At 42.7% G+C, this 15,476-nt stretch overlaps 1 protein-coding gene across 3 annotated transcripts in view; it reads right to left on the reverse strand.

Moving 5' to 3' along the window:
• GLIS3 (GLIS family zinc finger 3) overlaps positions 1 to 14,941 on the reverse strand; it is a 468,639-nt gene extending 453,698 nt beyond the window's left edge. For all 3 annotated transcript variants that reach the window (XM_025891681.2, XM_073878148.1, XM_073878147.1), the window contains exons 1-2: positions 14,820 to 14,941; positions 1,250 to 1,736 (exon numbers count right to left, since the gene is read on the reverse strand). In XM_025891681.2, the coding sequence (XP_025747466.2) occupies positions 1,250 to 1,637 (388 nt within the window). In that variant the 5' untranslated portion in view covers positions 1,638 to 1,736; positions 14,820 to 14,941. The remainder of the gene's footprint in view (positions 1 to 1,249; positions 1,737 to 14,819) is intronic.
• Positions 14,942 to 15,476: the final 535 nt, after the last annotated feature.

Genomic DNA, 15,476 nt, shown 5'->3' on the forward strand with positions numbered 1-15,476 from the left:
TGGAAGCACCCCCAAGGAAAGTTTTTCCTATACTTATACTAAGTATCAGTAGGTCTAGGAAATAAAACAATCTAAAACAAAACCTAAACCAAAATAAATAAAAGAAAAAAGCTAGATATATAGCTTTTCATACTTTAAGGTTTTACAGTTTAGGGTTTTTTCTTACCCTGCCCATCTATACCATACAGAGGAACACAAAGGCACTAAAACAACTTTTAGGATAAAAATAATTATTCACCTGAACTGAGTGAGTTATGAGTTACCTGGGCGAATGGCTATTCAGGCTGTTAGTAATTTTATTTCGTAGTGTACACACTTAATATAAACATTTGAAACCAGATGCTAAAAATACCTAACAGCATATATAATTATGCTATTTTACATAACAAAGCTGTATTTCACATGAGATACACGCTCTTCCTTTTTCTGGCCCAAATACACATTTCATGTGCAGTATCACTCATTAAGTCAACATCGGTTTCTAGAGAGAGTGAGCCATTCAAATAATTTGCTATTTTCCAACAATTATTCCATGATTTAAAATTTACATTATTCAAACACTGAATTAAACACTGAAACACTGAATTCAAAAACTGAATTAAAAGTACACTCTCTCTGCATTTCAAATTAGCCAAGTTTTCTAGTTCTCCACCAGCCCCCAAATACCTCCTTTCATTATTCTCTTCTAGCTCCCTTCCCTCTTTGTCACCAGCTGTATTACAAAACTTAGGGGTTCTGCTCTTGGAATAATTTTTTATCATTTCTATGCACTAATTCCTCACTTTATTGGCTGTTAAGCTTTCTCCCTTTTTATCCTTTTCTTTCCAAACCTTCCTTCTAGCACCCGACCCGCACGATGACGGCTCTGGCTGCCCCCCTCCGCCATGGCCCAGGGAATCCCGTCCCTCCATGCATCCCGAGGGTAGGGTCTTGCTAAACTGGTCTTGCCTGCCGCCACCACCACCACCCACCCTCGCTCCCTGTTTCTGACCTCTCTGTCTCACCTTCCACTCTGCTTCACAGTTCCATGAGGTATCACGTTTACCACTGTGGCCTCCCCACCCTCCCATGCATCTATCCATCCACCCCCTCACCAGGGAGGCTACAGAGCATTGTGAGACCATCAGAATTGACCCTGACATTCAATCCTGTAGTTTTCCATGAGATTTGCTTGCTGAGAAGGATCTGGAGAGGAGAAAAAAAAAAAAATCGTTTCCACTTTTAAAAGATCCCAGAAAGACAATCCTACCTTTCCCAGGATTTGGAGGAAAAGGACTTCCAAACTCCTGCTGCTTTGGCTTTAAATTGTGTGGCCCTGACATGCCTCCAGCCTGGGTGACCTGGAATCGTGGCTTCCCATTGGTGAGCACTTGTCTCCTGGGGCTCAAGGCGGGCAGATGGAGGGGGCTCTCGGCCACGTTGCTCTGAGGAGCCATCCCTCCTCCCGAGGGCATCTTGAGATGAAGGCTGTTAGCAAGGCTTCCGATGGCAGGGCTCGCTGTGCTGCCACAGGACGAGGGGCCAGGAGTCCCAGAGTGGGCTCGGATGGGAGGAATGTATTGGCCACTGACCATCCCGGGCCCCTGTGGGGTTCCTGATGTCCGGTGGAGACTCATGCTGCATGACCTTCCATTCATTCTGAAAAAACCTGTGGCCAGGATGGTCAAATATCCAATGGCACTAATGACTCCTTTCAGGCAAAGTCCAATAAGTTATCCATGGTGTGGGTTATTAGCCTGTTTAAAAAAATAAATGCAGGCATTTTTAAAAGTAAAAATGAAAATAAGTCACAGTGAGTTTTCAACCTGTGTAGCATTCATACCAGGAAGAAAAGAAGCACTCTTAGCCAAACGGCCTTTTATGTAAAGCAGGGTCATCAAACACATGGTTCATTGGCAGGCACTCTTCCCTCCTGCATTCACGGTAGACATGGATTATGGATCACTGTATTGTTTTGTTTGCCACTGAGCCCTTCTCAATACAGTGCCCTTGGCAACGACAACCAATCAACTGGTACCAGCTTGCAAAATGAAACTTATTTTGCTCCCCAGAGGATCTGTCCATACTAGTTCACTTTTGCTACAGTGAGTCTTGGGAAACCCAAAGCACTACCTTTCTGAGCTGTGAGACCAACGCTCCAAAGTTTCCAGTAAACAAGGAAAAGGCTGATATGGCCTCTAAATGAGAGTATGAGGATACTAAACCACCTCTGATTTTTACCGTAAGAGCAAATTTTTCACAGTCCCTAGACTTACAAAAGGTAAAAACAGGGGTCTGAGATTCTCACGAAGATGTCATACATCCACATGTCCAAAATCACAGCAGCACTGAAGTCTTGGTTCCATAATGGTTCTGAGTTATGGGGATGGAAACAGAAGCAACATCACAATACTCTCACCTTCTATTAAGATCCTAGAAAAGGAAAAGTCTGCACAAAACACTTTACAGAAAGCATACCGAAAGAAGAGACCCTCTAAAAGGAAGTATGTTCACCATACACTACACACAGTAAATCAACCGTAGTTCCACAATATAGCTCCATCTGCCATCCCAGCGCCCCCTTCCTCAAGCGGTAAGAGAAAACCAATGGTACGACATGACCACAGGACGTCATAATGTCAGTACTCTCTGGTTACAAGTGTGTAGGAAAGGTGCTTCCCTCCCTTCACCGAGAGCTCCCCAAAATGTACATAGAGTCAAGGAAGTGACTAAGCGGCACTACTCCAAGTGATTGACAAACACACTCCCACTCTGTATTATTTTGCACAGATATGATTGTCATGAAAGGAAGCAAAAGCTGAACAAATACAGGAGATATGACGGAGTGCAAAGCAGTATTGGTCAGATATTCTCAACTGGATGATTCCCACTTTGTCTGCATGATCCACTCAACGCCTTAGACAATCATTTCCAACCAACTCCCACACAAATGGCTTCATCCACCATTAGGGACAGAACACCACAGAAGGAAAACTCTCTGTGAAGAGGGTTTTTTTTTTCTTTATCCTTTTAAAAAATCAAAAAATATTTGATCAAAAATCAAATATTTTTTATTTTCTAGTCAAGCACTCACTGTGCCCTCTGCAAAGTTTACTGTGTGTGCCTGAATGCTGAGAAACTTCAAAATTTACTAACAATACAACATTTGGAATGTTTTCCTCCTTACCAGTTCTCCACTTTATTAAGAATTCTATCAGTCTGTCACATTTCACATTGCCAGGCCATCCAGTCCTGAGAAACACTCTGAGGTCCATCTCCTGCCCTTCCCTCCACTACGGTCGACAAGAATGGGCAAGGAAACCCAGCCCAGCCAAACCTTATCACTTAAGTTGTCTTATGGGACAATAACAAATGAACCCTAGTATCAAACTGGTTGTAAAATTTTGGTTTTTCACATTGGAAAAATCCCAACGCCCTTCTTGCTGTGTCCATTTAAGAACTCCAGTGTATTATCAGCTGGTTTGTTGAGTTGTGGGTTGACTGTGAGCAAGAATCATTTCATGTCTCTGTGCTTTGCCAGAGGATGTTGGCCATCTATTCTCTGCTCATTCATAAAACAGTGTTTTCTGAGTACTCTGAACCCTGCAGAAGAGAGCACTTATTCAGCACCAAACAAAATAAATAAGTATATATGCTATACTGGCAATTTGTTGAAAATGAGGAATCATCCAATATGACTGGCACTATGAGTCATCATGAATCCATGTGACAAGTGTCTGTAGATTTGCAGACTATGCCCACTTGCAAGTTTTTAAAAACAAAGGAGTCTTTTTGGCAGCAAGATCATATACAAGCAGGAATTCTCATCAAAAATCTGGATAAAAACACGTAAGTAGGTACTTAGCACTAGGTTAGATCATTAAGAAAGTGAGACTGCAAGAAAAATAATTAACGTGCTGAGAAGTTAATTAAGTGTCAGACACTCAAACCAGCCTGTCAAACTGGACTTTCATTTTATTTATAAACTGCAGTCCTGTTTTAAATAGCTTTAGGTTAAAAGTAACAATAACAATAACAAAAATGCACTTAAATTTTATTACTAAAAAGACAACAACCAGAAAGTAATTAATTCCATAAAAAACAGCAGTAAGGCAATGGCATATAAGCTGAGAAAACCAGCCTCAAGACAAAAATAAAATAAACTCTATGTGAAAATATGCTTAATAACCCAGTTTTCACATTAATTATGCCAACAGATTTTTCAAGCATTAGAGACTAGAATTTAAAAATCAATTTTATCTATCGCTATTATAGTACTTTATATACTTTTTAGCAAGGCCATACGATCATTTATAAGTCTAAGTCCACGTGGTAACAAAAAAGGAATAAACTGCTAACTTTTAAGAAAGACACATCCTTAATGAGTCAGAATGTCAGGACACCTGAGTTCTACCTCTGGCAAATCATTTATAACTTCTCTGGACTTACAGATTTCATCCATAAAACAAGGAAGTTGATGAAAATCACTACAGTCTCTTGAAATTCTGATCCTCCAGATAATTAAGACGTGGAAGATTATCAAAAATACCCACTTAAGATGATCAAGGATAAATACATAGATTTTATACCTATGGCACTTAAATCAAGAGGAGAGGGTAGACACGGAAGCAAAAAGAGTAATCTTCATCCACTCCATCAAAGCAAGAGCTGATAGGAGGTTCTCATGTCAGCAGTGTGTTGAAAGACAACACTTACCTTGAAAAATGGACCTCAGGATTAAATTTGCCTACACTTTGCCAAAAAGCGAAATCACAGCTAATCAATATCAAAACCTAACTGGTAGGATTCCACTGGCAGAGCATCCTTCTATTTAAAAACCTACTCAAGGGGCACCTGGGTAGCGCAGTGGGTTGAGCACCTGACCCTTGATTTCAGCTCAGGTCCTGATCTCAGGGTCCTGAGGTCAAGCCCCACATCTGGCTTCTTGCTCCATGGGGAGTCCGCTTTTCTCCCTCTTCCTTTGCCCCCCCCCCGCTTGCTCACACGCGCGCATTTGCACGCGCACTCTCTCTCTCTCTTAAAAAAAAAAAAAAATGGGGACACCAGGGTGGTTCAGTCAGTTAGGCGTCTGCCTTCGGCTCAGGTCATGCTCCCAGGGTCCTAGGATCAAGCCCTGTATAAGGCTCCCTGCTCAGTGGGAAGCCTGCTTTTCCCTCTCCCACTCCCCCTGTTTGTGTTCCCTCTCTCACTGTATTTTTCTATGTCAAATAAATAAATAAAAATCTTTAAAAAAAATTGTTCAAGTTCTCCAGAATTACTTTCTCCTCCACCCTTCACCCACCGCCTACCCCAAGATGTCAACAGAAAAAAGAGAAGAAAAAGAAAAAGCAAGGAACATCCTGAAGTACAAATTTAGGGTACTTTGGATCTGACATATTGATACAGTTAGAGTTTTAATAATCTGTCCATTCAAACAATGAAAATGTTCATTCTGTCAAATGAGTCAACATGAGTTAATAAATCTTCCTGTTGACCACTTTCAAACTCCAAAATGCACTCCTGTAAGTCAGGTCAGAAAGGAAATTACTTAACTCCTAAGGAAACTAAGGCACAAAACCATTTAATAATTTCACTGGTTTTCTGGAAAAGCTATGACTTCAATCAAAATACAAAATCATGACTCTACCTTCTACCCAAGGCTCCAGGCACTGTGTCTCAGATTAAAAGATCCAACAAGTGAAAAGCAATGTTAACTGGGCCATTCAAGAAAATTCCAAAAACACGAGTTCCATAATGCCTATTTACAGCCAAAAGCCCTTTCTTAGTAAATATCATTAATAAACTCATCTAGAGTCATAGTTCATCTGATGAGCCAGTTAATTATTAATTTTCATACATCATTTCATTTCCTTAGGCTACATTTAGCCTTTGTTATATTTTCCATTCCTTATGCCACAAGCGTTTCTTACCCTGCATAGAAAACCTGATAATGAGACACAAAATACTGGTCAGCAAACAAAAATGCTCCTGAGCTGTTTCTTTTATATACATCTAAGCCATCTAAAATAGGGTTTTTATCGATTCCTTCTAGTTTTTTCCCTTCGGGTTAATGATTCTATAATTTCATTAACTGCCTTTTCAACATCGCAGCCTTGATCATTAATAGACCCGAGCTATTCCCCTGCGCTTCTCTTGGTTACAGCTTTTGTAACCAGAAGAATATAGAAATGAAAAGCCTATTGACAGATAATATAAGTTATTCTCATGCACGGCTGCAGTGTGAAGCACATTTTGCAATTCAATCAAGGACAGATAGAGCTGAATGTTCTTAGATCGCAGGAGTTCATTTTAATCAGCAGAATGTACCTTGTCCTAACACAGGTGACTGACTCCTCAGAAAAGACTGTATAAACAAAAACCAATCGTGTAAGTCATTTTATTGGCAACAATATAAACACGGCTATATTAGATGAAACCAATAAATCAAAATTATTCTTGTCTGCAATCTTAACAAGAGGAAAGTGCAAACAAGTGCCTGTGAAACTGGAGGATATTATAGAGGAAACGCACTGGATGTGTACAGTATCATTTCTCTAAATTGAAAGGAAGGGTACGATGTTATGATAAAGTAACCCACAACAAAGTGGAGTTGATCGTTTCTGTGGTTTCATAACTTTATTCAGTGAGACTGACAGATTCACAGACTTTACAGCAGAAGTTACAAAGAAACAGGGCTGGATGGGATACTTCCACAGTAGTGAGACATCCAGCACAAACCTATGGAGATTACACCTGGTAGCTACCGCGTATAGAATATAGACTCATGTGGGCACTGCCCAGGTTTGATGTCAGGAATGCTAAGAATATTAACATATTTATTCTGAACACTAAGATGTACACACATTATTCAAGCAATATAATCACCAATAAGATAAAATCTTACAAATCAAAGAGGTTTAGCGCTGAGTTATATCAATTACAAATATGAAGACAAATTACTATTCCCTCCAGGTATTCAAGACCATTCTTTCAAAGACCACTCAGAAAAGATAATATAATGCACATTATGGATCCCACCTAAGAGTCCCTGATTGTCTTATCTGTGGATTTCAACCCTTAGCTATCTAGAGATATACACTTTAATTATTTTTATTTTTATATTTTATAAAATTTTCTCAATGAAAATAATCTTCCCTAAGCAGGGAGTAAAACATCTGGCAGTGCCCTTTTAAATTCAAATTAATGGCAATAATATGCCAAATGCAGGTAGTAAATATGGACAAAGGAAAGAAAAGCAAGAGGAAAGGGGAAGAGGGACAGAAGTAGAAGAAAAAGAAATGATCAAGTCCACTTCAGGAATCTATTCTCTAAATTAGTCAATCCTAACTTAAAAATCAAAGCAGAACTGAGAACCCTCCAGAGGGTGATTACAGATTGCTGGAAGAAATTCTGAATCTTCAGGAAAATATTACTGGAGGGCAATATTAAAAGCCCAGTAACCTCTCTTAGAATCCGTTCACCATACTTCAATACATCTATACAACTCTCAGACCCCCCTAGCTTACCGAATATAACTACTTTTAGTAGTAATTACCTACAAATGTTTCATTTACTTAGCCTCAATCATTAAGTCATCAATGAGTACAGAAAGTACTAGAAATCTGTGACCCTATCACAAATGTCAAGGGAGAGGGGAATAATTAGGACTGTAAGCGATCACACAAAATGAGAATGAACTTGGAACCAAAAAGATTTTTAAGGCAAACATAGGTATGTTCAGAAAGGTAATCATGCTATGGCCCTAAATTCCTAGATTTATGTCTAACAAAGGGCTCTTTCTAAAGCAGTGTTTCTCAAACTGGTTGCAATCCGATGGTAGGCCCTAAAATCAATCATTCAATGGAAAAAGTGTTTTTTAATGAAACAATTGACTAGAACAAAATAGAAGCTACCAGAGTACATCAACTGTATTAATGGTTAAGTACAGTTCTGTTTCAGTTACTTGTGGGTGTATATGTCTATATATCTTCAACGCATATAGTGTATATTGAGTAAGATGAAAAACATGTTTTATGGTGAGTTATAGTCAAAAAGATATAAAAGCCACTGTTACAAAAGCATTTAGACTATTTGCCTGCCCAGGCACCTAACAAAAATAAAAGGTGCAGGTATAGACAGAGTTGAACAGCCAAAGTAAAACAAATATCAAAATACAACTGTAATGAGCAAAGGATCTAAAAGTTCATTATTTTTAGCTTTATAAAACATAAGGATTCACCAGTACAAGGTTATCCTCCTACCACTGCTATCTTTTCACTGTGCATTCGACTCAGTAAATATCACTCGATCACTTGTGCTCTATAAACATCAAAAATCAACCAACTAACAGAATTAGGATCGAAATGACCCACAGTTGTAGTGATTCCACACTGCAGAAGGTAGAGGACCTTCCCTGAAAGAGAATTTCCTTCTTACAATGCTAAAGGGGGACAAGTTTAAATTAACACGCAATTGCCTTTGAGAACTGAGTTTGTCAAAATGTGTTAATGTGAGTTAACCATCAGATCCTATGAGGAGGAATTTGAAATGGAAAAATGAACACATTCCTTATGATGTCACCACTGAATTAATTACCTGAATTGAAAAGAGGGAACTCCACACAGCCATGGTTTGAGACACAAAGGCCTCTTCAGAAATATAAAAGAAGAGTAACTGGCTAGAGACTTTTCTTTCAAAAACAAAACAAAACCTCCAGCCTCAAGGAGGAGATACATATGCAGTAAAATATGGCAAATGCAAAGTGCATTCTTTGTCATTTTTCATGTACAGATGACTACTTGGTCCATATGAATAACTATTTACAAAGTCAAAGATCACAATCCTTTCAAACAGGTAATAAATAACTACTTATGGGAGATTCTAGAAATAAAATTGAATTCATCACTCATTAAACCAAATACTCAAGCACTTCAAAGTGTCCCGCATCACATGTATAAATGAGTGATTTCTTTCCTTCAATGTAATTATTGCTTAAAAGCGACGAATAAAACTATTTTTAGTGTTGATAGACAAAAGTTTTACCAAGTTAAATTATGTTCACTGACATCACTGCAGAAGTATGAACATTCACAACAATGACTAGGCCTTAACCAACAAGACAATATATTTATAGAAAGAAAGAAAGAAAGAGAGAGAGAGAGAGAGAGAGAGAGAGAGAGAGAGAGAGAGAAAGAAAGAAAGAAAGAAAGAAAGAAAGAAAGAAAGAAAGAAAGAAAGAAAGAAAGAAAGAAAGAAAGAAAGAAAGAAAGAAAGAAAGAAGGAAGGAAAAAAGTAAACAACATGAATGACTCAGTCAAGTTACAGAAAGCAGCAGAATCCACTGGTCATGCTGGAAAGGTTGGGAAAACATTAATCCATTTCTTCACACACAAGAGTAACAAGAATTCATACACAGCCCTGGCATCTGGTTAGTTTTCTGTGTACGGTATCCAGCAGGCCTAGAAATGAAACTTCAGGAATAACTGATATGTAGAAAATCTGATCTTGAAGAAGAAAAAGAAAGGAAGAACGTCTGATTTCTTTACCAAGGCCCCCAGGACAGGGTCTGATCTGGCGCTGTAACCCTATCTGCCCATCTGCAGTTCAACAAGGCTTGCTGCACCTGAAAGGAATGTGCAGTCATTCCCATGCTTGGCCTTGAGGAGATCACATCAGATGAGAATGGCCCCATCAGCTTTCTTCATTTCAAGTCTGCTCTCAACCACTTATAGCTCTCATGATTCCAGTTTTGCAGACAAATCCGATTTTGTCCCCATAGTGGAATATAATTGGATCCTTGTTTCTGCTCATCCTACAATGGGTGGTCCCATCCACACAGGTGGTCTTTCCCCTTCTCCCTTCTTTTGCCCCCGCTTTTCCCCAAATCCAGATCTTATTTACCCTCCAGGTCCACCCCAAATACCCACTTTAGGCCTTTCCTGATCCTCTCTTAATATCTGTATCTATTTGCAAAATGGTTAGAATTACACTATTAAACATAAATTCATGGAATTACAAAATATTAAATGAGATCAAGCATGTTACTTGCTTAGCACAGTGCCTGGCACATAGAAGGACCTGATAAATGTTAACTATTTTACTCAAAATACCTCTCTTGTAACATTCATAACTTTCTACATTGCCTTATAGTTATTTGTCTGTGTTTCATCTCCCTGCCTAAATTCTAATGACATTACCTTTAGGGATCCTGTCTAATTTACCTTTCAACTGTCACCAGTCCTTATATGTACATAGATGGTTTTATATTATACCTATAAATTTATATTTTTCATCCTACATGTATTATATATGTATGGATTTTTATGTTACATTTATATATTACATACATGTATATGTACTCATACTTATCATACTGTACTACTCATTTATACTGAAAAATGTGGGATGAATGAAATATATAATTATGTATTTATATCCTATACTTATCATTTATTGCCCAAATCCAGTAGAATAAGGTGTAACCATATGATCACAAATCCTACTCTCTGTGTCCTGTGGAGCCCGTTAAATCACAGTTGCACATTCCCTAGTTTATTCCTTTCTCTTGACAGGAAAAAGTAGCACAGACACTACAGCACTCTTCTGAGCAGAAACATTATCCTGGCCTTTATCGTGGTGTACTCGTGAACAATGAAAAATCACAGCTAAAAGCTGGAAAACAAACATAGTCATTTCAGTACTGAGACCAGGCACTTCTTTTGTTGTGGGGGTTGGTGACCCTAAGAGAGGGGCTGTCAAAGGCATTTGGAGCCGTCATGGAGGAAAGAGCTCCTCGGCATTCTCCTTGTTCATCCCGCACTGGCTTCATGCTGGACGCTTCGCTCTTATCTGCTGTCCCCCTGTCAGACCGTCATTAGCATAGAAAATACAGCTTCTGTTTTGTCAGTGTTTTCTTTAATTCTATCATATTAAGTAAGGTCTGACCAACTAACTTCTGCAAGCTAAACTATTCCCACCATGTTTAAAGGGAAATCCAAATTATGTGACCTACTAGAAGGTTGTTAACATCAGCAAAAGAAGCCAGACCCAAGAGTACATATTGAATTATTCCACTCACATAAGGTATTTTTAAAAACAGGCAAAATTAATCTGTCAGAAGTCAAGGCAGTGGTTACTTTTGGGGGGAACACAGTGAGTAGAAGGGTTTATGAGAGATGTGTGTGGAGTGTTGGTAATGTTCTATTTCGTGATCTGGATGCCAGCTAATCAACTGCATTTAGCTCATGAAAATTTATCAAGCTTAAGATACGTGTATTTTCTGTATGGATATTTTATTTCAGCTCAATAAAAAATTTGGGTTTTGTGTCAACTCCACCTGAAGTAAATGGAAAACTTGGAACTTGGGTATCTTTATATCAAACTACATGTTAGAGTCATTTAAAGGTTTTGTCGCATGTCTCATCCTCCAGGAATGAGTAAGGCAGCACAGATTTCCTATGCTCCATTTATTTACTTTTTAATTTTATTTTCAATCCTAATTGAGTCTATGAAGCAACCAGACATAGTGAAAAGTCCTGTATTTCTACCTTCTTTATAATATCTTCCACAGAAAATAATTACAAAAACACAGAAAATGACTTCTCCAGGGAAGAGAATGTGCATGGGATGCCACTTCCTGACCTATCTCCTTCAAGAAGTACTTCATCTCTATTTGGGAAGAATTACAAATTAACATTCCAACTCCAGAGATCAATACCTACAATATGAGAGGGATAAAAGTGAAAAGAATGTCCTCAGGCTTAATTACTAGCAAGAAAGAACACTCAGAGAAACAAAGACTAAGAACACTCAGCTCTCTTTTGAAATCATGGAAAGACCACTTTCTGCCATATGAATGAAGACAGGGCTGGTACAAAACATTAGTTTGCTATTGTTTCACCTACCCTATCCTGCCTATTTGGGCCCAGTAGGAATTTTACCCACTAGCTGAACCTGGAGTCCACCCCACCCCACCCCCCAAGAATTTGCTTTTCCTGTTTGTAATGGTGACCACTTCCAAGCAAACCAACAGACCCCAGGTATTCAATCTCTGACAAACCAACTACTATTAAGGAACTTGGGTAGAACCAAGGCTCAGAGAAAAGATGCCCTCTCACAACTGGCCTAAGGTGAACCAGGAGAGAGGGAGTTGTATACAGCAGCACTTAGACTGAACTACTCATACTCAAGATCTGCTGAGTCCTCTGAGCAACAAAGGTAAAGAATTCAACTACCAATAAGGAAAAGTGTTTTGAAAGAAACTGGAAAAGAAATGTCTCCTACTCGTCCTTTCAAAGGCAGTGGCGGGTCTAGAGGGGCTGCCATAGACATCCAGTGAAAACATCCAAAACACTGGAGTGCATTTACATGTGATCCTAAACCTTCGGCATGTTCCCAGTTGCAACAATAACATGTAATATCACACAGTCCTCTCTCAACATGGCTGCAAGCTGTCCCCCAACCTTCATGTGGGTAAATCCTTCTTCTGCAAACCTTTGCAGAGAAGAGGAATGGGAGGATTAAAACCAAACAAATCAATTTTATACCAAAAAAAAAAAAAAAAAAAAGCTTCCCAGTTTAGTGTAAAAGGGTAGTCTAATGGAGAACGTGACACAGGGGAAAACGGATGTCTGGCTAACTCCCAAGGCAGAAATCATGACTCATCAAAGCTTTCAGTGGGGACCTAAGGCAACTTCACATTTGTCTTGAGTTCACCTTACCGCCAAGAAATGCTCTCTGCACTGGAAACTGGGAAACTTGAGTGTGTGCCCGGCATCTATGTCAGTAGCTATGAAGGCCTGGACAAAACCCTAGAAGTCTTTGGGTCTGGGCTTCCTCGTGCATAGGTGATCGCCAAGGTCCCTTCTAGCTTTAACAGTCTATACTTGGTATTCCCAGTTCCCATAGCCTAAAGTGATTTGGTCCGCTGGGGGGTGCTGCAGTACATCCCTCTCCTCACAAACTCCAGCACCCCAACCCCCACCCCGGCCCAGACTCTGGGGAGATACTGATGTTCTGGAAGTAGGCAGAGAGAGGGTGCAAAGCCCTTTTCTCCGTAAAAGGGGCGGCAATTCCAAGAGTCCAGTCCCAGCAGACGCTGCTCCCTGCCATTCCGGAAGTACCCTCCACCCCCAGCCCCTGCCCCGGGTTTAGATGCTTCAGAGATGAGGGCCTCGCAGAACCCCAGGAAGCCTAGCAGGGGGGTGAAGAATACAGAGCAGAAGGGCGGGAGACTCTCCAGGCAGGAGGAGGTCCAGAGAGATCCGGAGGGGTGCTGGGGATCCGCCGGGCGGGGAGACGCGCCTGGGGCAGGGTAGGAGAAGGGCAGCCCTTATCAGTTCCCAACGCCCCCTGGCTTGGCCCGTGGAGGTCCCGGCCGAGCGGGGAGCGAGGGGCGGGTCTGAGGGCGGAGGCGACAGGGCCCGGCTGGGGCGCGCTGCTGCGACCCCGTCACTCGCCGGCCGCCTCTGACCCTAACCCTCCGCCCGGTCCGCGAGCTAGCGCAGCAAAACAAAACAAACTCGTGCCGGTTTCCTGTTGTGCAACCCAGTCCTGAGTAAGTCGGGCCGAAAGGGCGCCGCCGCTGGCCCGCGGCTGGGAAACCCAAGCGGCCGGGACCAGTGCGCTGCCCTTCCCGGCCCAAGCTGGGATTCCGGGGCAGCCGCGGCCCGGAGCTCCCACCGAGCTCCCAACCCTCAGGTCTCCTTTCGCTTCTTGCCTCCCTAACACCCCCAACAAGTCGAGGGCACAACTCGCGAAGCCAGAAACAACCTTTCCCAAAGCTTCTCCCTCCAGGTACCTAATTGAATCATCCATAGGATGACAAATCCGTCAGGGCCAAGTTTTCCAGACACTTGGGTGACTTCCTCGTCCCCGAGGTGACTTGTCAGCTCCAGTGACTAACTTTAAGTGTTGCTTGGGGCAAGGTGTGTGTCTAGGAGAGAGCCGGCTGCTCACTCACGCTTTCCAGAGAGCGGCCCGGACCGACTTCAAAATACACACAGGGTCATTTACAGGGACTGGAGCCGCGAGCAGGACAGAGCGCCGGAGACTGAGACATTTTCCAAACAGTGCTGACATTTTGTCGGGCCTCAGAAAAATGTAAACGCAAAGTGACGAACCCGGTGGGGAGTGTGAGCGTCTGAGTATGTCTGCGCATTTTGCGGCGTGGGAGGTTATAGTTATTGACCTGGCGGCTGCGGGTCACGGAACCCCTCCCAGCGACAAGCGAACATACCCCCAAACGAAGGACCTTCCGGAGCAATGGGGGAATTGTCTTTGGCGAGATGCAGGCATGCAAAACAGCCTTAGTGGAGCTCCACAAACACGTGGAACTGGAAAACGCAACTACAGCCCCGTGTGAGCGCGCGGGACTTCATGTCACCCCATCAATTCCCACTTCTCCAAAGTTTCCCTTCAGTGGGGACTCCTGGGTGGCATGCAGGACCATGCCCCTACGTCCTGTAACTTGCCTTGATTGTGTGGCCCTCTGGCCCGTCTTGTTTAAAAGAAAAACCAAAAACAAAAACTCTTCCTAATTAAAGAAACTTTAATACCTTGTTGATTTCCTTTCCGTCTTCTCTACTCGGTGCTCTTAGGGAACTGACAACAACAGGGCTTGATTCCTAATCCAGGGTTGCTATCTCAACAAACAGAGCTTTTAGAAAATCTGGGGCTGGGGGTGCGCGTAGCCTTAAACCCGCGCGAACGCCACTGGCTCAGCGTGGAAAACTATTTCTAATCCCTAGTTTGTGTCTCTGAGCATTAACTCCCCCACACTCTCAAGCGCCAGTTTCTCCCGTCTCTCGCCTGCGAGCAAAGTTCCTCTGGTATCCACTTACCAGGTAACCCGGATTTCCACAACAAAGCCAGGCGTGCGGGTCCCTTCCCCGGCCAGCCTGCGAATGACAGCGGAGGCCAGCACTGGCGAGGAGTAACTTGGGGCTCCAGCCCTTCAGCGCGCTCCACGGGTTCTGCCTCCTTCGGAAATGAAAACTCCCATCCAAGCCAGGGGACGGAGCGCGGAAACCCGGCCCAAGTGCCGTGTGTGTGCGCGCGCGTGTGCGAGGGCAGCGGCGGCAGGGGGAGGAGGAGGCAGAAGGGGGGTGGCTGGACCCTCGGCATCAGCTCATTCTCCCCCCACACATACACATACACACGCAAATGTTTTTAAAAAGTTGAATTTCGACTTTGTGCCTCCCCTGTCCTGCTCATCCTCGCCCTGGGCCGGGGGATGCGTCTGGGGGCTGGTGCGGGATGCTGGCTAATTGCTTTCGGCGGGTTCCGCTGGGAGAGCGCCGGTGCGAGCCTGGACGGCTGCTGGCGGGCGTGGAGGAGGGGGGTGCGGGGAGGGGCAACGGTATCGGCCCTGGCGCCGGTGCCCTTGCGCGCCGCGCTCTGGGCTGCAGGGGCGGCGCAGTGTGGACGCGGCTGGAGGGGGGAGGGAGGAGGGAGGGAGAGAAGCGGGGGGAGAGGCGGCCCCGCGAGGAGTGTGGATG

This window comes from Callorhinus ursinus, unplaced genomic scaffold (assembly GCF_003265705.2).
Source record: "Callorhinus ursinus isolate GAN/ISIS: 27379988/994484 unplaced genomic scaffold, GSC_fseal_2.0 scaffold28, whole genome shotgun sequence".
In the NCBI taxonomy this organism is placed as follows: domain Eukaryota; kingdom Metazoa; phylum Chordata; class Mammalia; order Carnivora; family Otariidae; genus Callorhinus; species Callorhinus ursinus.